Source organism: Panthera pardus, unplaced genomic scaffold, assembly GCF_024362965.1.
Source record: "Panthera pardus isolate Hobbes unplaced genomic scaffold, ASM2436296v1 HiC_scaffold_1, whole genome shotgun sequence".
NCBI classification, from domain to species: Eukaryota; Metazoa; Chordata; class Mammalia; order Carnivora; family Felidae; genus Panthera; species Panthera pardus.
Window position 1 is genome coordinate 80775396 of NW_026526654.1, and position 23586 is coordinate 80798981.

Genomic DNA, 23586 nt, shown 5'->3' on the forward strand with positions numbered 1-23586 from the left:
GCTGCAGGACATACTGGGAGAAGAGTGTCCTGGGGGCTCCCGCTCTTCGAGCGGCAGCAAACCCAAGCTGAATGAATTTGAGAATAAAGATGACCCTGGGCCGCTGAAACGCAATATTTTCCCCTCACCCCTGCAGAGAGCACAGAGCAGAGCCAGGCCAACCAGTGCAGGGTGAGAAGGAAATGACAACTCTCTCTTCTCGTTGCCCCTCCCCTCCTGCCCAGGCCCTCCAAGAATGGGGCCGGGAAAACGTATGAGCCCTCCTAGGCATGCCTGGCACAGGCTGGGGGCAGGGTGTCCTCGCCTGGGAATCTCAGGACGGGTCTATGGGTCACACGTTTTAGTCGGAGATAACAGAATCCACTCTGGCCAGTTTGGGCACAAAGTGCACTTATTAATGCATATAGTTGGCTGAATTACTGGACAGTCTGAATAGAGAGGCTCCAGGCTGAGATCCCCAGAACAACCTCCAGATTTATACTCCAGAAATGGGTCGTCAAGGAGCTGGGGCCTCTGCCACCGTCAGGAAGTACCGTCTCGGCTGCCAGCCCCCAAAGGACTCCTCCTCTGTCATGACCTCTCAAGCCAAATGGACCACCAGGCACCGTCTCCTTCCCCATATGACCGAGTGCATCTGCCTAATGGAGCCCATCTCACTTGGCTGCTCTCTAGCAGCAAGGAAGGCTACACAACATGGAAGTTTCGTTGTTACTGTCCCTTTGCAGATTCTACATTGGGAAGGAGGGTCTTACATCGTTTAAAAAAAAAAAAACAAAAACAAAAACACTTTCCAATGTCAAGGGAGGAGTCACCAAGCGTTGGCCAGACACAAATGAGAAGGTAGGACTACCGTGCCTACCCAGCCCAAATCCACCACGGGCTCAAAAGGTTTCTGAGACTCTGAACCCTAGAAACAACACGCCCAACGTAAGAAATAACAGAAACCCTCCATCTTTGAAGATACAAAGGCCACAACCGCTTTACCAACTTTCTCTTCCCTAAAGAACAAAAAACACATAATAATTAATCTGAAGCATTCAAATTAAAAGCCTGTCAACAGTCATGGTTCTCCTGAATTACAACTTAATTATCTTTCCTTTTCACCTTGAAAAAAAGCATTATTGTGATTATACACACAAATATCTGGGCCCGAATAGCTATGGAGCCTCTGATTAAGTGTCCCTCTTGCCTGGCCCATGTTTAAACGTGTGTACCCATGCACATAATCTGTCATCAGCTCCCACCCCAGGCAATGTTACTGATTCATCTTCTTCCTGACAATCAAAATCACATCTGTAGCTAACCAGGTCCATTAATAATAGTAATAACCCCTCTGGGTGTAGAGTTCTCAGAGTACTTATGTGCCCTCCCTTGGTCCCACAATTTACTATTCACCTTATTTTGCAGGTGAGGAAGAGGAAATAAGGAAGGGGTGAGTCATCAGTCTGAGGGCACTAGTAAGTGACAGAGCAGAAGCAAGAACCTCAAGGTTCCTCAGGCTCCTGTTCCAGGTCCTCCCGCCCCACCACACACTGTCTCGGGCTGCAAAACTCACTTGGGATCCATCAGTTACAGGACTCAGTGAAACAGAAGTTGAATCGCACATACACACACACACACACACACACACACACAAAGTCTAGTAAATCCTTACTTGTTTACAAGTGGAATACTAAGAGCCCAGCCAGCAGCGAAGTCTGGATATTTAAAAACGGTAGGATTTTCAGAAAAGGCATAATGGTGAATTATTGTAGATTCTTCATCATGTAATGCTTTTCCTAAAAACCATTCCTGTCAAATAAAGATATAAAATGTCATTTTCTTAAAAAGCCATTTCATATAGGACCAAAAACAAAGTCACGTCATTAGTTTTAGCTAATTAAATCCTCTGGGCGATAGAGAATTAGCACAGATTATTACTTTCTAAAGCATTTTAACAAAAATGCAATACTCTATGATAAGCAAGATGGCATAATCTTTACAAAGAGAGTAGCTTAGTATATTAACAGGATCAACGAAATGGCATCTTTATGCCATAAACATGTAGAAGTGGTATTTTATAGAAAATTCCACATCAAAATACTATTAAGGCAAAGAAAACAGTGTTCCTTTATGCTATACTGAGGTCTGCAAAGGAGAATCTGAAAAATTCCTTCCAGAATCAGTGCCTATTTTATTCGTTTATTCATTCAATTAACATTTAACATTTATTCCACATCACGTGAGAACGCAGCTTATGCAATAGTGGGGACACAGAAAATAAGTAAATAAAGCAGGTTCATTTGGTGACTGCGATGTGCTATGATGAAAACACAGTACCCAGGGACTTCCCTGCAAAGAAAGGGAAACCTCTCATGAGCTAACATCTGAACTGAGAGTAAATAATACCAAAGGGCCAGCTATGCACAAATCCAGGGAAGAGCCATCAAGGCAGTTAATACACAGTCCCAAGGTGAGAAAAGCTTGATACCTTAGATAAAAAAGGAAGTCCAATGTGGCTGGAATACAGTGGGTATGGGGAAATATGGTATGAAAGACAAAGTCAGGGGACAGCCGAGGGTGCATTTTAGACGCCCATGGAAAGCAACACAGACTTTACTCAAAGTGCGGTAGAAGACTTACACTTCTGGCCACAACAGAATAGCCTGGATCAGACCTGCTCTCCCACTGAGAGCAAGTATTAAAGCTGGAGAAAACAAACCAAATAATCACGGGCATCGGAAAACAAAGACAGAGAGTAGATGAAGAAAAATATCCGAGAAAGAAGGGAAGCCCATCCATGGGAACCCCATAGTCACTCCCCGCAAGGAATTTGCTGGTTCCCATAGCAGCCAATGGCACACAACAGAAGGCAGCAGCTGGGACCGTGCAGCCTGCTGGACTGAGACAGAGGTTGGGGCTGGAGGCTGCCAACAAGGTAGAGATTTAAGTGGATCCAGAGAAAGGAGTCCCAAATTCTGCATATGATTTCCCTTCAACTCCTAGGCTAAGAAAAAAAAGAAAAACAACAACAACAAAAAACATAAACAAACAAAAACCAAGAGAAGAACCAAGTGGAAAGCAGCAGTAGAGGGCCTAACTGCTGACCAAAAGCTCAGGTGCAGGATCTGCTGGAAGAAATGGATCTAGGAGTAAGGGCAGTCTGTAAATAGACCTACCTAAACACGGTCTACAACCCGGAAAAATATTGCTCGTATAGAAAGGAATATCATCCACAGCCTCTTCAATTTTTCACATACGGTATCTAGCATTTAGGGAAAAACTACCACATGTGCCAAAAAAACAGAGAGAAATGAGATGCACAGATAAATCAAATTCTTCAGTTATCAAAAAATAAGTAGTATTCACATATTTAAGGAAATAGATGAAAAGATAAAGAATTTTACCAAAGAGCTAGAATAAGAAACAAAAGTCAAATGGAAATTCTAAAACTGAACACTGCAACTGAAATTAGGAATTCAGAGGATATTAGACATAAGAGAAGGTAGGATTAGTGACCTGGAAGGTAAGTCAGTAAAAAATATCCAGATTGGTGTATAAAAAAGAAAACAAAAGGAGAACAATACAGAAAAGAGCATAAAAGCAATATGGGACAGAGTAAGAAGGTCTAAAACCCATGAAAAATTGGAAGACCAGAATAGGGGGAGAAATAGAATGAAACTGAGTCAACATTTGAAGGAATACAGCCTTAGAATCTTCTAAAACTAGCAAGAGTCATCAAGCCGTAGATTCAAGAAGCTCCCTAAACACCAATAAAGATAAGTACAGAGGAGGCCACAGAAGCACGTGGTCAAAAAAACCAAAGATAGAGAAAATCTTAAAAGTAGCTTGAGGGGAAAAGGGTGGACACATTTCTTTTAAAGGAACTAAAACAAGGCATATGGTTGAATTTGTAAGAGAAACAACAGAATGTGAAGGACAATAGAACAACGTCTTTACAGTGAGAGAGGAAAATCACTGCCACCCTAAAATGCTGTATCAAGTGAAACCATCTCAGCTGGAGGTGGAGGCTTTTGAACAGGTGCGTGGTATGATCTGAATGAGAGGCGAGATTATCAGGATTATTAGGCTAGATTATTGAGATGCTAGTTTATTAGGATGGCAAGAGTAGAAACCAAGAGGTCAGTGAGGAGGCCCTAATAATTGTCGAGGCAAGAGAGGATGATAGCCTGGACCAGAGAAGTAGTATTAAATATTCTCGGAGAGAGGAGGAAAGAAAATGTATTTTGGAGGCAGACTCAATGGAATATGCCAACACGGGGTTGAGGGAAACAGAGGAATCAATCACGAGTCCTAGGTTTTTTTTTTACAGGAGCCACCTGGATGGACCATGATGCCATTTCTGAGGTGAGGGAGACTGAAGGTGGGAGAGGTTTAAAAGGGGCATTAAGAGTTCAGTTTTGCACATGTTGGATTTGAGATTCCGATGAGACAAGCGGAGGTATGAAGCAGGCAGTCTGACACAGGAGCAGGCCACGCATGGCTCACTCCCTTGGTTCCTTCATATGCTGTTCAAAAGTGACCTGATCAGCAAGGTATTCCCTGAACATCCCATACAGAATAGGTCAGCCCAACCCCATTCTATCCCGTATCGCTCTCATTCTGCTTTCTTCTTCTCCGCAGTTCTTATTACCACCTGACACGCTGTCTGCACTTTCGCTCCTTGCCCATCTCCCCTGCCACAAGATTATTCCCCTCCTTGTGGACACGGAAGCTGTCCATTTTGCTCACTGCTGTATCCCCACCAGCATACCTAATGCGTAATAAGTGCTCACCAGTTTTTGTTAAATGAATGGAGCAAGCCCAAGAAAGCTTCAAAAGGCAACTACCCTATTAAAGAAGCGAAAGTAATTAAACCAAACACCCTAAATCCTAAATGCTTTGCATATTTTCTCTATTTCAACCATCACCACCTCACTCTCGGCTCCTTATCAGAAAAACGAGAGCAGGAGGGACACGGTATTGTTTCTTCTGCTTATGGGTGTGTCCCCAGTACCTCCCAGGCTCTTGGTTTCAGTCAATTCAGCAACAGGTCCTAACTGAACACATGTAAGCCATCAACAAAACTGTGTGTGAAGGTTACAGAACTACATCATGAGCTTCTTCCCGATGCTTTATGGAGATTTTAAGTCATCACTAGGCAAGAGGGATAATTATAAGGCAAATGGCTTTGGCTTAAGATAGAAAATTCGTGATCCTTTTTTAAAAAATCAATACTGTAGCACTTTATCAAACTGCTAAATGTTACCCAACGTGAAAATCATCACATTTAACCTACCCTGTCGATATAGCTTGTTTAAAGAAAATAAAACACTCCAGGAGATTTTCAGCACCTTTCTCACGAACCCTTCACTGTTATAATCTCCTGTTGCAAATACAATTTTATGCAGAACATGTTTCTATGTTTTAACTCCTAATGGCAGTGTCCAGCTATTATCTAGTATATAAGGTTGTTTTCCAATATTTGGAAAGGGAGGAGATACTGTAAACTAATTTAAGGGAGAAATTAATATGGAATCTGTTGGAAAGGGCACTTCCCCTATCCTTCTTAATGATTTTCTTAATAGTTTCATAATAAAGACAATTATAATCAAGATAAACTGTAAAAGAATAACTCAGAGAATGTTCTATAAGTATCAGAGAATTACTCTTTACCAGCACCCTGGTTTCACCTCTATTAAAAAAAATGTCAAGACATTTCAGCAAATGCATGCTCACATTAAAAGCATACGGCAGGGAAAAAAAGAAAAGAATCCAGCAAGACACAGAAATTTATAGAAATCACCTGGAAAGGCAATTTAACAAAGATTAATTACTTTAATAAAGATCAAAATTTCTCATTTAAAATATTGTATAACAGCATAAATTTGCATAAGAATGACAAAGATATGGAAGGGGAAAAGACATCAGAATCCAAAAAAAAAAAAAAAAAAAAAAAAGGCTGATGCTCTAACACACGACATAATTATTATTTTAATAGAGTTTATTTGTGTCACTAGCAAAGCCAGGTTGGCTTTATGGCTTTGTTTCTAAAATTTCAAATGGTAGGGGGAAAAAGCACACTGGTTTGAGCTAACTTAAACATTATGTAATCTTTATTTCCTAATGCTAGTTTCAAAAGAAATAAAGCATCCTAGATTTCTTTTTTAAAGGCTGAGTTCAGAAGAGAGGAGGAAAGCATCTCATTTTACCTCTGTTCTGTACTTGCTTTTCATGAACTTGCTTTGAACTTTTAAATTTATCCTTCCAATTTTCATTAAAAAGCACAGTGAGTCACCATCTTCTGCACAGAATTAGAGCTATGGATAATGGAAAAATAATCTCCAGGTGAAATGAACACTAGGAGGAGATTAAAACTCCTATATCCTAAAAAACATTTGGGAGTTTTTCTCGAGTCAGAAGGAAACACAGCAGCCTAACAAATGTTTTACACGCAACATGGCCAAAGTACATGGATGCTGGTTAGCATCATCTGAAAAGACGGGATGAGACGCATTCGTAATTCTCTTCTCCTTCGAAGGATTTTTCTTTTTAACCCGACAACCTGCTCATTCAATTATGTCTGTATCTTCCCAGAAAGCAAAAGCACAAAAAGGAACCATATTGGACCCTTGCGGCTTTTAAAGAACATCGAAACCAGTGGTTCTGTTAAGGTAACAAACTTTCCGGTGTTGGAGAATGGTCACTGGTGCCCAACATCATTCGTCTACATCAACAAACCAAGCAGACACCCAAGAAGCCACTTTTCCTTCCCCACACTCTCATTAAGCCTGATTTAGTTCGGGAGTGGGCACCAGAAGAGGGGTGGGGCAGGCATCCAGTGGTACCCCAAGGGCCCACTTCTGTTTATTCCAAGTTTAAAGATTCCACGTGGTGATCAGGGTATAACCCGGGCTTCTCCAAGAGAACTGCAGACCTGAGGACTCTCGCCATGTCTCCAGGACATCCTCCTGAGACGGAACGTGGGCCATCAGGAAGGCGGCCATCACGGGGTTATTCAGCCATTCACAAATACTCACTGACCACCCATTACGTGTCAAATGCTCTGCTCAGTGCTAGCGACTTAGAAATAAACAAGATCCACTTGCTACGTCGTATCTGCCCAGAATAAAACAAAACCTGACAATATGAAAGATACGGATATGGAAAGTCGCACTGAACTACTAACACAAGATGCCCCCGTTACCTCCAGACCTTCGCAATTTTTGTTCCCTCTGCTTAAAACACTCTCTTTCTCTCCTGTTAACTCTTACTCGTCCTACAGGACTCAGATTAAAGTTCACCTCCTGTCGTGACCCTTCCAGATTAGGCTGGATGCCCTGCTATATGCTTCTAACAGCACCCTAGGCTTCCCTGACTATAAGCCATCTCCCTTTTCATTGCTTCTTTAATGGCTTTTCTCCCTGTCATTCTGTACCAGCCATGTCATCAGGATGTACATCTGTCCTAGCCCCTGCTGTCATGGTGCTTGACACACAGTTGGCAACCAAGAAATACTCCCATCTAAAATAATACGTGGTCATCGTTGGCAAAGAGAAATAAGCAATTTAAACTTATTTCTTAACTCTGGGTTATAGCTTTTTAACTCTCTGAAATTGCTAACACCTATAAATAGATTGGTTTCATTTAAAAAGGGCTCCTTATAAGTTCTATCCCTCTGAAAGCGACAGAAACCTCAAAGAGAAATGATTCAACACTGCTTCGAGACAGTCAACTGTTATTTCATTCTTTCTCATTTTAAACTAAGTGGTTTTATTAGATTGGCAAACCTCTTAAAATTAAATCTTCTCTTAAGCATTTCTTCCAATAGATAAATACTGGTATTGAAATTGTATTCACCTTGGATGGGTCATATCTTCTGAGTGTTTCTAAGAGTTCTGGAATTTGTATTCTTGTCTCTTCTTCACAGAAGAAAATCCATGATGAATTTCTGCTATACGTTACAGAAAAGCTGACAAAGAGAAATAGGTTATGATAATCACTTCTATAAAATGAGTTTATAATAAAGTTTAAAACTGACAAGCAGGATGAAAGACACAAAATGGCAAGAAATCTAGATTTTTCCCCTGTATTTTCCTTCAATGTATAGTTTCAAAAGCCAGATACTAATAGTTTATCAAACAGCTAGAATTCTTAAATTCTCTCTGTAACACCACCAGTCCAGAAGGGAGACAATTTTCAAATGTAACTATCAAATATATCAACATTTTATCTTTTAAGAAAGCAATATATTTAAAAATAGAAGCCATTCACGGTTAAAAGAATCAAGAAATCTGGGTAACGTAGTAGTCATAAAAAAACAGAGTTCAAATTCTCTTGACTCCGAGGAAAAACACACTCAATAAGAGGAGTGAACGTTCAGGTGGAAACGTCAAACTTCACACATTTCAAATTAAACATACTGTGGTAACAACGGAAGTATGGTCCATGCACCCTCCTGCTTAGACATCTGATGAAGAAGGAGGACTCTTGGGAGTTCCTGAAGAAACATTATCAAAGAGAAGAAATAAATAAAAGTACGATATGATCACTCTGATTAAAAAAAGAAAACACTCAATTTCTACATGCAGGTTATTTTTAGAGACCTGACATTTTACTCCCCTAACTACTTTCTTTTTTCTTCTCTTCAGGAGCTACTAGAAACGAAGGATGTTGGCTGGATCCACACAATCTCTGTCATCCAGGCATAAAACAGTGCAGAGGGCCTCGAAGAAGGGTCTCCACTGGTACCGGAGCTGACCTGAAATTTGCAGACTCGCAAAGGCGACCGGGAGGGAAGAGCCCAGAAGCAACCAGGCATAACGCAGAGGCACAGAAACAGATTTCACCGTGTAGACATCACAGGTAGCAGATGGAAAATAAAACCCTTCAGCTGAACAAAAGAGTATATATAATATCCCGTTTATCTCATGGAAAAAAAAAAAAATTTAAGTGCCCTAAAAAAAGCTAAAACACCATGGTAAGGAAGAGTTTGGGGTGTAAATACTAGAAATATAATCCTTAAGTACTCAGTCAATGATAGTAACGATAGAATTTTAAAACTTACAAACATAGGAGGAACTAAGATTCAGAAATAAGACACAACTATGGTTAAATATGCATAAACACCAAGAGAGATTAATAGGATTCAGGCTATGAATGTCAGCTTTGAAGTAAAGCACTATTCAATATATTTCACGTTATCACAAGCCCAAAGTCAGCTATATAATACGCTTGAACACCACCCTCCCAACAAACTTTAGTATATTCTGTGTTTTATTCTATTTCCTGGTAACTGTTGCAGACAAAAGACTTATGTAGAAAAGAATTATTAAGAATAAATGCCTAAATATTGGAACTATTACAACACTAATGTAGATTCCACACCAGCCTTTAAGTTCATATAAAGAATGGTTTTCAATATAAATACTTGGAATTATCAAACAAAGCTTCACTTATTTTATGTAGTATTTATTTTAACTTTCAGGTACAAATATGAAATGCAAGAACAGTAATGAAAGGTTAAGTCAGACTAACAATATGGCATGTCAGAGAGAAAAAAACACCCGAAAGGCTGAATTAGCAGTTAATTACTCAGTAAAATTCAGGGCTTTCCTGCTGTTGATTATGAATTATGCAGTCGTTTCCAGTGACTTTTAAGAAATGGCTATATATGTATTATATATATTTATACCACATGTATATTCATGAGGGATTATATAAGAACAGAAATCATGTGTGAAGAGAACTAATATTATTAATAGTTGCATAAAACTTTCAAATAACGATGGCAGCATGTGAATACGAACCAGCCAGAAAAGAAACATAGCAAATACTTTAAAAGGCTTTATAAGAAAATAAGTAGCGAATGAGCTATTGTGTAACAACTGAAAGTGTAATAATAAAGACTTCGAAACAATGGAAACGTCTTTATGTTAAATGGAAAAACAGACATGATTCTAAATACGTAAAATAAATTCACATACGAACAGAGACTAGGAAGGAACCAGAAAAATGAAAACATTTGTGTCAAGATGACCAAAGTATTACATCGATGCTTTTAAAATCCTTTAATGGAGTTAAAACACAGTTTAGTTTTAAAAATTTCTTGAGGAAAAATGAATACACCTCCAAATTCTTCCATACAAGTCCTATCCTTCCCAGTTATGGGAAATAATATAGGTGATGTCACCGGGTATCACAAAAAGGCTGTAAAAGGGCACCTTCCCGGCAAGGATGCAAAGACAGACTTATGAATAACCTCTGTCACAACAATAAAAGTGAAAAGGCAAAGTCTTAGCACAAAGGAGCTAAATTCTACTCTAAAATGAACTCTATGGATTACTAGTGGATTACACTAGCGAATTATAATCATCCCTGTCTCCATTCTTTTTTGTTTACTGAATCGTATGCCTGGGTTTCAGATCTGTTTCAGTCAGTGAACACAAAAACGGCAATTCAGCTTTCTGTACCCATCCCACCTCCAAATAGAAACATTCCAAAACCTAGGGGGCTATGTCGATACCTGTCTCCAAAGGTGTGTGAATGCCCTTGTCTCAAAAATATGTCTACCATGACATTCAGAAACCTGGTCTCAGCCACATGCAGAAGGATGAAACTAGACCACTTTCTCACACCACGCACAAAAATAAACTCAAAATGGATGAAGGACCTGAATGTGAGACAGGAAACCATCAAAACCCTAGAGGAGAAAGCAGGCAACAACCTCTTTGACCTCAGCTGCAGCAATCTCTTATTTGACACATCTCCAAAGGCAAGGGAATTAAAAGCAAAAACGAACTATTGGGACCTCATGAGGATAAAAAGCTTCTGCACTGCCAAGGAAACAATCAACAAAACTAAAAGACCACCAATGGAATGGGAAAAGATGTTTGCAGATGACATATCGGACAAAGGGCTAGTATCCAAAATCTATAAAGAACTCACCAAACTCCACACCAAAAAAACAAATAATCCAGTGAAGAAATGGGCAGAAGACGTGAATAGACACTTTTCCAAAGAAGACATCCAGATGGCCAACAGGCACATGAAAAGATGCTCAACGTCGCTCCTCATCAGGGAAATACAAATCAAAACCACACAGATATCACCTCATGCCAGTCAGAGTGGCTAAAATGAACAAATCAGGAGACTATAGATGCTGGAGAGGATGTGGAGAAACGGGAACCCTCTTGCACTGTTGGTGGGAATGCAAACTCGTGCAGCTGCTCTGGAAAACACTGTGGAGGCTCCTCAAAAAATTAAAAATAGATCTACCCTATGACCCAGCAATAGCATTGCTAGGAATTGACCCAAGGGATACAGGAGTGCTGATGCATAGGGGCACTTGTACCCCAATGTTTATAGCAGCACTTTCAACAATAGCCAAATTATGGAAAGAGCCTAAATGTCCATCAACTGACGAATGGATAAAGAAAGTGTGGTTTATATACACAATGGAATACTACTTGGCAATGAGAAAGAATGAAATCTGGCCATTTGCAGCAACGTGGATGGAACTGGAGGGTATTATGCTAAGTGAAATAAGTCATACAGAGAAAGGCAGATACCATATATTTTCACTCATAGGTGGATCTTGAGAAACTTAACAGAAGACCATGGGGGAGGGGAAGGGGGGAAAAAAAGTCACAGAGAGGGAGGGACGCAAACCATAAGAGACTCTTGGATACTGAGAACAAACTGAGGGTTGATGGGGGGTGGGGAAGGGGAGAGAAGGTGATGGGCATTGAGGAGGGCACTTGTTGGGATGAGCACGGGGCATTGTATGGAAACCAATTTGTCAATAAATTATATTTAAAAAAAAAAAAAAAAGAAACCTGGTCTTACCTCTTGATTAACCCAAGACCATTTCAATTATAAACAAATCTTCATCCACTAACCCCCAAAAAGGCCCAAGAGCTTTTATTCTTGTTTTTTATACACACATATGTGTATATGTGTGTATCTATATACAACGTACATGCACATGTGTGTGTGTGTGTATATATATATATATATATACACACACATATACATATATCCTGTGTGTGAATACGGATGCACACATGTTCACGTGTGTTAGCACTTCTAAGAAAAAATAATTTTTTTAAGAAAAAATAATTTAAAAGGTCACAATAAAATTTTCCACCAAATGATCTTCTCTCAGTTTTGACTACTCAGAATTGTAATAATTTATGCTCTATTTGTCTGTTACAAATAACACCACCACCAGATTTAGACCTCCTTACAGGTGCCATATCACCAGCTTACAGCACTTTCGTACGCAATGCAAGTTTTTTAATATGTAACTGGGTGGATGACTACGAGAGTTTTCAAGTGAAATATCAAGGGGAAAGAAAATAAGAAAATGCTGCATCAGCAGAGCCATTTGGAATAAAAGCTACAGTAAAGGCGCCCACGCGTGCAGCACTGCCTGCCGTCAACCTAAAGGATGCCTGTTCACCAAACAGTGCTACTATTTCAAACCTAAAAGGTAAGGCAAAATTGTGTCAATAATGAGACAATGAGGGGTGCCTGGCTGGCTCAGTCAGTGGAGCGTGCGACTCTTGATCTCAGGGCTGTAGGTTCAAGCCCCACGTTGGGTGTAGAGATTACTTCAAAATAACCTCTTTAATTAAAAAAAAAAAAAAAAAAAAAGAGATAATGCCATAAGAGAGGCAGGCATAAACGGGCTACAAACAGGGCCTACTGTGGGCAAATGACAGAAAAGGGAAAGAAAATGAAAAAACTGACCACAGTTCACCTAAACTGCTTATATCAACTCTACTCGTGTCATTGAACCCGTCTGCCATTGCTTCCAGCATCTACCGGTCCCCTAACCAGTGCTTTGAGGTCAGAAAGCCCACTGGACATGCCGTCAGTGCTTCCTTTGAACGCGTTTTGGATCAAGGCATACGTTCGCACTTAAAGCCCCTAACATTTAAGAAGAGCAAACAAACACCTTCAAAACCAACGCTCCCATTTGTTCCCTGGCTCTGACACAAACCCATTGCCTTCGTTTGGCAAAGGGGTTCGATTCCACGGCTGAGCATCCTGACAGTGATCTGTGAATGGAGATGGCCCTTCATTCTTGATATGGAAGCAAAATCACGAAAATGTATGTCTAGAAACACGAATAGTATGAAAGAACCAACATTTAAACATGGACGAAAACAGCTCAATACTTTAACCATCATAAATAACTTCACTAGGCAAAGTTGGTCTTGAATCACTTTACTCTTCGAGCCTGTGTCTGGAAAGAATTCAACAAATTTAAGTTCATGCCACCAGCCTTTTCCCTTCTCTACGGACTGTTTCCCAATATTTGTAACTTGCCCCTACCTTAATTCAGAGTATAAACCTAGCAGAACAGGAGTTCATGGTCCAATTCGGTCTCAACATTCAGACCAAGTACTAAATCTGAAAGCAAAAGCCAAGGCTTTTGTTCAGTATTAGGCAATCGTTCTGAAAGACTGAATCCTGTTTTAAGACTGATTCCAGTTCAACTGCACTTCCAAATTCCAACTATTATATAGCCCTTAGGCACTGAACTGAGCTTTTAGACAAACACACGAATTATGATGAAAATTAACATCTGTTTATTGTTATGAGAAGGAGGTATATCTTATAGGATGCTGATAAAGGTGTATGATATGCTGGTTGGAACACATATCAGACAGATTTACTAGTCTTTAAAAATCCGGTATTCATTTATGAACCAGTAGATTATATGTGATGCTGTAATAACGTGTCTTCCAGGAACCTGAGCCTATATTTAAAAAACATATATATTTTTTTTCCAGGTACCTGTCTTAATCGCTATCTTTTCCTCACAAGAGAAAAATATTACCTCGTTATTTATAAAATTTATTTTTATTAACTCTTTACTTTGAAATACATTACTAAATACATTTTTATAGCTCAAATAAATCTGTGTTAACTAATCATTCATTCACGAAAGGCAGTACAGCTGAGTATTTAAGGACCTGATTTCTAGAGCCAAGGTACTTGCATCAGAGTTCTTGCTCTGGCTCCTCTGAGACGTGCAACCTTGAGCAACTTGTTTGCCCTGTCTGTGACTCTGTTATCTCATCGTTCGTGTGGGGACAGCCACGGTCCTGGGTACCAAGGAAGTTAATACATGCCACACATTTGGCACGTGCTGTGCACGTGATGGTTAATATAAGCATTGATTTGACAATATTTGTTGCACAACTACTATGTGCCAAGCACTGTTCTTTTTCTTTATTTATTTTGAGAGAGAGAGTGCGCTCAGGGAAAGTTGGCTGTGCTCACTGCTGCGCTGCCCAACTCTTGTCTCCATCTGGTACCCAGACCCTGGCCCCACGTATCGTATCGGAGATCTCACCAGTCCCTGCAACCCCACCTCTCTAAACATAAACTCACCCGTTAGCTCCCAGAGGGGCTCCCTTTTCCTTTTATTCCCTCTTTCCCGGACACCCGGTGAGACCCACGATTACCGGCCACCCTCAACGGGGGTCCCCCCCGCCCCCCGTTGCTGCAGGCAGGAGTCTAGCAAACTCTTCACTGTTTGTTCGAGGCTCAGTTCAAATGCCACAACAAAGCCTTCGCTGACATTTCCAGGCGGGGCCGGGGGCCTCCTTGCCGGTGTTCTGGGAGTGTGGTACCGTTACTGCTTCACAGGGCCACATGCAGCGTCTCCCCTACTAGAATGAGCCTCCGGGAGGTGGGGGTTGGGGGGGGGCACAGGCCTGCCGTCTACACCGACTCACCCACAAGAGGCCACCCTGCTCAGCATCGCCCACCTCTAGCACCCCGTCCCCAAGCAGCACTTACCTTCTCTGCACACTTGCAGGTGCTGGCCCTTAACTTGGTCCCCACCGTACAGCTCTAGCCACTGTGTACCAACGTCACTACCAAGTCAGCGAGCTCTAAAGCGACCGACTGTGGGCCCCTGGCTCCAGACTCAGTCCCGCGTGGCCACATCTGACTGGCCACACTCCATCACGGGCTGCCCTCCCCTGAGCTGGGGAGACCCAGCATCTGGCCTCTGATGTTCTTGCTGGGCCAAGCCCCCGCCTCCCACCGATGCACACGGGACAGTGTTCTCCAAGACAGGGAAGGGGTTCAGATGCTACGCAGCCAAAAGGAGACAGATGCTCCCAACATGGCCTCCTCCACAGTGCTATGAATTCATAGCTGCTCAGGAACTGCCCCTGAGGCAATGGGAGTCTCACTGTCCTATTTTTTCCTGGGGCGTCTTGCCCAGGTCCTGGCTTAAAGTAAGTTTTCAATGAGGATTCAGTAAATGAACGGATGAATAAATTCTTACTCGACGGCAACGTCATAAAGTCTCCAGTTTAATAATTAATGTGATGTCTTACCACCTATCAGTTAGTACAAGAAATGAACCTTTAGTAGGTAATTAAGCATCCAACCGCTCTCTCCTCAAAAGAGAACTTTAGTGGTAGCCAGTGACACTCCCAAAGCTAGCCTTTCAATGAAGGACCTCATGCTGTCTCCTGGGCAATAAAAACATTTCTAAAAGCAGGAAACGCAAAACCGTTGTACTCAAACTTCCTCACACTGATCTATGAGAGGTTTTGCTCTGGCTTTCCTGCCTTATCTCACGGAAATGAGGTTTTTCTAAACTAATGAACCAAAGAGACTAACTCTCCTCAAGAAAATAGTGACCTACAGGGGCACCTGGGTGGCTCAGTCGGTTGAGCGTCCGACTTCGGCTCAGGTCATGATCTCACGGTTTGTGGGTTCGAGCCCCGCGTCAGGCTCTGTGCTGACAGGGCAGAGCCTGGAGCCTGCTTCAGATTCTGTCTGTCTGTCTGTCTCTCTCTCTCTGCCCCTCCTCCACTCATGCTCTGTCTCTCTCTCCTTCGGAAATAAACATTAAAAAAATTATTAAAAAAAGAAAAAAGAAAATAGTGACTTATAAAACTTTCCACGAACAAGGAAAAGATATCATGTATTCATTCAGGTTGAGATTCATCCAGGTTTTAAATAAAGTTTGTACGGTAAAAGAAGGCAATAAAATTAGAAGGGTCTGTTCTTTTCGAAAGCTATTTAGTTGGGGGTGGGGAGAGCAGAGAGGTTTCTAAGCAGCTGCTTCGGCTCCATTTGTCCCAAAGCAGAAAATATAACCCAGCATCTGCCAAATGTAATGTATACAGCTTCAACATTCCCCCACCCCACCCCCAGAAAAAACTCATAAGCGTGTCCCACCTCTGAACTTTCTTTTCTGTATCTGCGGGTTGCCTTAAAAACAGAAAAATAACGTACCTGTACTTCTGCCCATATTTGTCTCTGTGAGAACTCGGGACTCCCCTGTCTCCTGCACTCACCCCTACAGGGGCTGACTTCCCCACTCCCCACTCAAAGTGGTTCCCCAACCAAGCACGACCCTTGCCCTGTGCTATGTGTGGCTGAGCTCACACTTCACAGTCTTCAAAGCAGTGTCTGAATCTTCGTTTTACTAGAACCTACTAAAAACGCCATGATGATGCTTTGTATTCTGTCCTTTATTGTTTCCAATCTAATCTTATTTTGGAAATTCCTTTGGAGAACAATACTGGTTTCTGTAACTTTAGGCAAGTGTTAACACCTAAGGCTTCTGAAGCTACTGTAAAAATGATCATGGTCCAGGATCCCCTGGGTTTCCTGGATCCCAGGTCCCAGAAGGGAAAAGATGACTTTCAGAGGACCGCCTCTCCACCAAAACATAAACACAAGGTACTCCCAGAGTGTCTTCATCAGAGGCTAGGATATGTTCCCACTTCAAGTAACAAATGTGTGTGTGTGTGTGTGTGTGTGTGTGCGCGCGCGCGCACACCCACAAGTATTTTCACACAAATGTCCATTCAAAAAGGAAGTTTCTTAGGTTCAAAAAACAGAAGTCAAATCATAACACACACACAACACAGATGCTATGCACATAGTAGGCATTTAACAGGAAATACTGGTTTCGTCTCCTGATTAAGAGATTTCCTGATTAATTAACTTCCCGATTCACAGACTGTTGCACAGACTCTCCGTATGGGTTTCTGTCAGCCTCACCTCCACGTGGCTTTTTGACTGGGCACCTCTTTAGAGAGCCAATCTTTGGGTAACTTCACATTATCCTTCCATCTGTAATGCAAGGAGGAAAAAAAAAATCTAAGGAAAGAAAAGAGCACTTCTTCAAAGTCTGTACCCTCGTATCTACAGATCTGCATTTAGGAACCCCCTATTCAACCACATCCCCCTTCTCACTGACTTTATTTCCAATCTAAAAAGACCACTCGCTACACGTCCCCCTGTGAACACATCTTTACGCATCACCCAAACTGCTCCAAAAATCCCAGCTGCCACCTGGCATCTTAAAAGTAAGCCTTCCTGGGGCGCCAGCGAGGCTCAGTGGGTAAAGCGTCCCACGTTGGCTCAGGTCATGATCTCGTGGTGCGGGGGGGAGGGAGCCTCACGTCGGGCTCTGCGCTGACAGTGAGAAGCCTGCTTCAGAGTCTCTCTTTCTCCCTCTCTCTCTGCCCCTCCCCCACTCACGTTTTTCCTCTCTCTCGCTCTCAAAATAAATACACTTAAAAATAATAATACTAAAAGTAAGCCTTCCTGACAAGTTGTCTTTGTCTTCCAGTTCCAGCTTCCATGCTCTGCACGGACATCCCTCCGGCTCACTTTCCCCTTTCTCACTTTCCTCTCACGTGACTGGACACACCTTCCATCTTTGTCCTCTCAGGCTTCACGTGTACAAGGAAAACATTATTAACGTGTGCTTTTTACATACTGCTCTACGGCTTTGATGGCCTCAAACAGGCACCATCGTTCGAAAGGGCCCTGCGTATTGTCTAGAGATGTCCTGTTACATTCATAAGTACCCAATACAACCACAGATGTCCAATTAATAGTTGTCAGATATTTTTAAATGCTTATCTTGGACTTCTCTTACCTACTTAATGATACAGTCGTTTCTACCACGAAACAGGTACCATCTACCTCGTGAGTGCCGCAAAGAGCTAGCGTACCTTCTGGAACCCTTCACTCCGCGGCAATCAAGAACGGCACTCTGCTCAGAGACGAGCACTTGGTGAAGTCTGCAGTCTCAGCGATTAGGAGAAACACATAGCTATAAACCACAGAGCCATGATAAGCTGCATCGTAAGCGTCAACACTGGAGACGGGAATGATAACCCACGACGACTCGAATTATTTTAGCCGCAACCCCCAGTACAGCACTAAGTTTCAGACGGAAAGTCAGTTTAGGCTCCTGGTTTTATATTCACATTTAGATGAATGAAAAATGTTTGTGTTTTTAATAAGACCTCATTTTAGCCCCTTGAGGCAAAACAGGCGCAGGTAATGACTTGCCAAAGCAAAGAGAACAGCTAGAAGCAGATGCATAATCACAGAAACCATTAAATTTTTGCACCTTAATTTTTGGCAGATTTTGCAGTCAAGTGCAACCTGACAAGGGTAATGAATAAACAGCAGTTCTAGACATCTGGTAGTGTGGGAGGAATAGATATTTTGGGCTATCAGATAAATATTCAAATGATAAAACTTACTGTTGATCCCTCCCTCGGCAAGCAACTTTTGTGAATGCTCATGGTGGGCAAATCTCTGGGGAACCTGAACACTGCACGGTCCAGATCCCAAGTGCCACGAGGGCCCCAGACATGCTGTTCAGTTAGAGGCACGGCGCACGCCTGCCAAACCGTGGGACTGACCCCTCCACGAAGGAGCGAGCAAGCTCCCCATCACAGTGCTGGGGAGGTCCTGACAACCTCTGTCTTAGACTCTCCTTTTCTCCCCTCCCATGGCTGATGAATTAGCTGCCAATTCTTTCTCAAGAATATGTCAATTTCGAAGAACAAGTCCCAGATCAATTTTAAGCAGGGAACCATACCTGCCTCTTAAAGGGGCTTTGCCCCACCCCCCCGTGATTTGTGCATCTCAACATTTAATTCTCTGAATTTAACCTTATTGCTCAGTGTTCATGTAGTTCTAGATCAGGCGAGCTCGCCATTGCCCCAAGTATTGTCTGTAGACCCTATGTTAGCTGTCAACAAGTCTTTGGATCTTTAAAATTCAGCTTTTTTTTTTTTCAACGTTTTTTATTTATTTTTGGGACAGAGAGAGACAGAGCATGAACGGGGGAGGGTCAGAGAGAGAGGGAGACACAGAATCAGAAACAGGCTCCAGGCTCCGAGCCATCAGCCCAGAGCCTGACGCGGGGCTCGAACTCACGGACAGCGAGATCGTGACCTGGCTGAAGTCGGACGCTTAACCGACTGCGCCACCCAGGCGCCCCTAAAATTCAGCTTTTAATCACATACGTGGCATAAAAAAAAAAAAACCCTATAAGGAGAAAAAAATGAACCAATATCAGGTCCAGTTGCAGACTCTAAAATCTTTCTGGCCATTTCAACTACGAAAAGGCTGGATCTTAGGAGCAAACTAAATCCAAGTGTTAAAAGTTTTGTCAAAACTACCTCAGTATTCGTAGCTGACTTCCATCCTAGGAAAGAGTTTCAGAATAAGAAAAATAGACTACCTTACAATTAAAGGGAAGCTTCTTTATTGCTTTAGTCTAGACTCCATTTATTATCACAGAAATCAAATGCTGGAAAAGAAGGGTTTGCTTAATGATGTTGCTTAATTACGGGTCTTTAAACGTAAAACCAACATTGCCACCTAGTGGCAATCGAAGGCACCTACTAAACATGTCTAAACTGCAAACTGTAAACGTAAAGGACAATAAAAATTAAGTATAAGCAAACTGAAAACACAAGCATAAATTAAAGTGCTAGAAGAGGTATATACTTCAGTGAAATGGAACTGCTTTCTAAGCTTTAAAAGCTGAGAAAAACGTATCCGTGAAAATAACCGTTCCTAACACTGTCGGTGTGTGGCATTACGCTAGGTGCCGCAGGGGGAGACAAGAAGAGGTACAGTGGTCTTGCCTCCCTCCAGATTCTGAAGGCAGGACAGATGCCCAAGAGGAGAAAGGGCACTGTGGGGGAGCCCATGCGGAATACCAAAAGAGCACCCCAGAAAGTAGTGCCCGTGGATGAAAACAGCCGTCATGGTAGACCAAGGTTACCAGAGAAGACACGGAGGAGAGGCTGTCAAAGTAACAATAATAATATTCCGCCTTAAAAAGGAGGCAGGGGCACCCGGGGGGCTCAGTCGGTCGAGCACCTGACTCCTGATTTTGGCTCAGTTCGTGATCTCACAGTCGTGAGGTCAAGCCCCAAGTCGGGCTCCGCACCGAGCGTGGAGCCTGCAACTTAAAAGGGAGGAGGCCCTGTCACAGGCTACAACATGGATGAACCTCTTGACAACATTACCACATTAAGTACAATAAGCCGGTAAAAAAAAAAAAAAAAAAAAAAAAAAAGACAAATACTGTAAGATGCCACTTATAGGAGGTACATAGAGCAGTCAGATTCACAGAGACAAAGCGGAAGTAGGTGGTTGCCAAGAGGTGAGGGAAAAGGAAATGTACAATTGTTGTTTAACGGGTATGAAGTCTCCGTTGGAAAGACAAAAGTTCTGGAAGTTGGTTACACAACGTGAATGTACTTTACAGTACTTAAAAACGTTTGCGGGCAAATTTTATGTTATTTTTTTTTCTTACCACAATGAAGAATAACAATAACAACAGCGTCTGCGCCAGCAAAGCACTCTGGGTGTGGATGCCTCCCTCGAGGTAAGTGCGCAGGAAGGACAGGCGCACAAGACGAACCCAGTGAAATGGACGTTTTGAGACCCCCTCTTACAAGCTCTGTCTTGGGAACAGGGTAGTATTGATCGCTGTTTGAAAGGCTATTCCTTCAGGTTCCCTGACATCAGACAACGCACCTTCTGTGTTTCACGCACTCCTTCTGTCTCCCCAGAAACTGCTCCCACTCTGCCAGGCCCCCAGATCCTGGTTTTTCCCAGGCTCCCACTGCTCCCCTGAAAGCAGCACCTTCGGGCTTTCAGCTACTACCTGGGTACGTTCCCGATTCCAAATCCACCACCTTCGGGTCAAAGGTTTCTCCTGAGTTTAAAGCGAACAAAATCCAGGCTCGGGCAGCTGACACCTCCACCTGAGACTTCATCTATAGCAACCGGAAGTCATCTGCACCCTGCAAACCTGCCAATCCCATCCTCCACCTCAGATGGTAGCCCCGTCCCTCCACACCAGACCTAGCGGGGCACTGGTCCTGACGCCTCCCGAGGCCTTCGCCCAAACTCCCCGGGTGTGGCTTCAAATCACCCCCAACTGCCCCCACTCCCCCCAGCTCCACTCCTCACCCCCGGCCCGGCACTTCCCAAACTGCCTGTGACAAAGCACCAGCAGCGGTCTACACCCCCATTTCGGGCCACGTTAGCTTGGATGGGTCCAAGGACCTTAGATTAGGCTCCTTGCCCCGGTCTTGGGTCTGCTCAGCTGCCTTCCTCACAACCACCAGAGTGACGGCTTTAAACGCACACCCAACGGGTTGAGCCTAATGGCTCTCCCTACCAGTCATGTTTGCCCCGGGGGGGTGCTTTCAGTAACAGTGACTACGGGCTCCTCCCGCGTGTACTGCCATGTCTTGGATCTCTAAGAAACACTTCTCAAATGCCCAGAGGGCATCCTGAGAGGTCCTGAGAAAGGTCTGGGTCCTTAACAGGACACACAGCTCCTCTGTGGTCAGGTCCCTACCTGACCTTCCAGGTTGGCACCCACACTGCCCACCTCCTGCACAACACGCTGCTGCCTTGACCTGGCTGTCGACAGAGAAAGCCTCCCGGCTCCCTCTACCCCTCCTTAACCACACTAGTACCTAATTTTTCATTTACCTGTTTTTATCATGCTGTGGTAAGAACACTTAACACGGGCTCTGGGCTCTTACAACTCTTAAGCGTAGGACGGAGTACTGCCAGCTGTAGGCACGATGCTGGAATGCGAGTCCTTGATGTGTAAACAAAATCCTGACTTTAGCGGAGATGTCACTTTGTCTCTTCTTCCTTTTAGTGATTAGAGCTCCTTGAGTTCTGAGTGGATCCAAAGGCCACCGACTAGATATTACCCTTTCCAGCCTCAGTGTGCCATGTGATTATGTCCTGGACAACGGTATGCAGGGGAAATGATGTGTACAACTTCACGGTCACATCCCTAAAAGGAAACCGGTTGTCCTCCACACCCTGGAATGTGAATGTAGTGGGGGTAAACCAGTTCCAACCATGCCAGGGAGGACAAGACACCTCAGCCCCATGGGAAAATAAGAAAACAGAAGGAATCTGGAGCTGAGCTGCCCACCCCCAGCCCACCCACTAACTCAACCATTCGTGAGGGGAAGTGCATCTCCACCTTCCTTAAGTCATGGCCATGTTGTCTGTGTTAAAGCAGTCCAGTGAATTTTCTTCTTCTTTTCCACATGGTCCCTCAAAGACTCACTCACCCATGAGATCACATTTCCCTAGCCCCAACTCAGACTCAATTTCTTTTTACTCATTTCCCTACACTCTAGTTCCACTGGGAGAGGTCAAATAGGTATTCTAGTTAATAGGAGAGGGGTTTTGACCACTATCAATTTAAGAATTAACAAAAAAATGTTCAAATGGGTAACATAATCTACTTAAAGTAAGTTTTAATCTTAATTTGTTCAATTTCCTCTGGATTCGATTCAACTGCCATATGTTGACCTGCCCTCTAGGTTTAAGGTGCGACGGAGGAAGCAAAAGCCGAGTCACCCGGAGTAAATGGGGGAGACACAGAATCTAAACCACATGACTCTGCCTCTGTAAGAGGGAAGGTATTTCTGAGAGCAAGGACACCTACGGGCACGTAGGGATACACATGCTCTTAATTCATATATGAGTAAGCCACACATAACTCTGTCCTGATGTCATCACTGCTTCCACGATTTGGGGTAACTGCCAAGGCCCGACTGAGCAAAATTCCATTAACGCCTGCCTGGACCCAAGTGAGGGATTATTCAGGCTACCGATTCCCCATCCTCCCCGCCACGGCCTTGGCTTAGCAGCTCCACTAGTGCCTTTACCAGAGCGAACGGAAGACCAGTCGAGGTTGCCGCACGTCTGCCTCTCTGATGAAATCAGACAAGGTTTAGTAGAAGACAATCTCCAAAAGTTGGGTTTCCAGACAAGGAAGAATTTTAAACGCATCAAGCTGCTCCTAGAGCCAGTTACCAAAAAAAAAAAAAAAAAAAAAAAATCTGCTTTTGGCACGTAAGTCTTTGTCTCCCTCGAGAAGGTACAATGCTCCAAGTAGGGAAACAAAGGACCCGTCCTCACGAGGATGCTGGGAGGTTGGATGAATTGTATACGTAAAACATTTAAAGATTAAGCACAACTAAACCTTATTCTCAGCAGCGTCTCTGCCTTGAATCCCATTAAGGCTGCTAATTTTTCCATTGATATTTCCAATCCTTTATTTATCCCAGCACCCACCAACAGAAAGAAAGCACATTTCCCGTCAAAGCGATGCCGAGAGAGCTGAGGGATGGCATTTATCTACAGACAAGCACTTCTGTCTTGAAGGCCATGGTAATGCAGTGTGGCGAGTAGGCTTGGAGGAATTTTTTTTTCTTTTTTTTTTTTTTTTGCTCGGCTAAAGAAGAAAGC

The 23586-nt window shown here is 43.0% G+C and overlaps 1 protein-coding gene across 3 annotated transcripts in view; it reads right to left on the reverse strand.

Moving 5' to 3' along the window:
* The window catches only part of B3GLCT (beta 3-glucosyltransferase), a 120604-nt gene that overhangs the window by 63531 nt on the left and 33487 nt on the right, over positions 1-23586 (reverse strand). For all 3 annotated transcript variants that reach the window (XM_053900533.1, XM_053900540.1, XM_053900537.1), the window contains 3 exons: positions 8403-8479; positions 7840-7951; positions 1655-1791 (listed from right to left, as the gene is read on the reverse strand). In XM_053900533.1, the coding sequence (XP_053756508.1) occupies positions 1655-1791; positions 7840-7951; positions 8403-8479 (326 nt within the window). The remainder of the gene's footprint in view (positions 1-1654; positions 1792-7839; positions 7952-8402; positions 8480-23586) is intronic.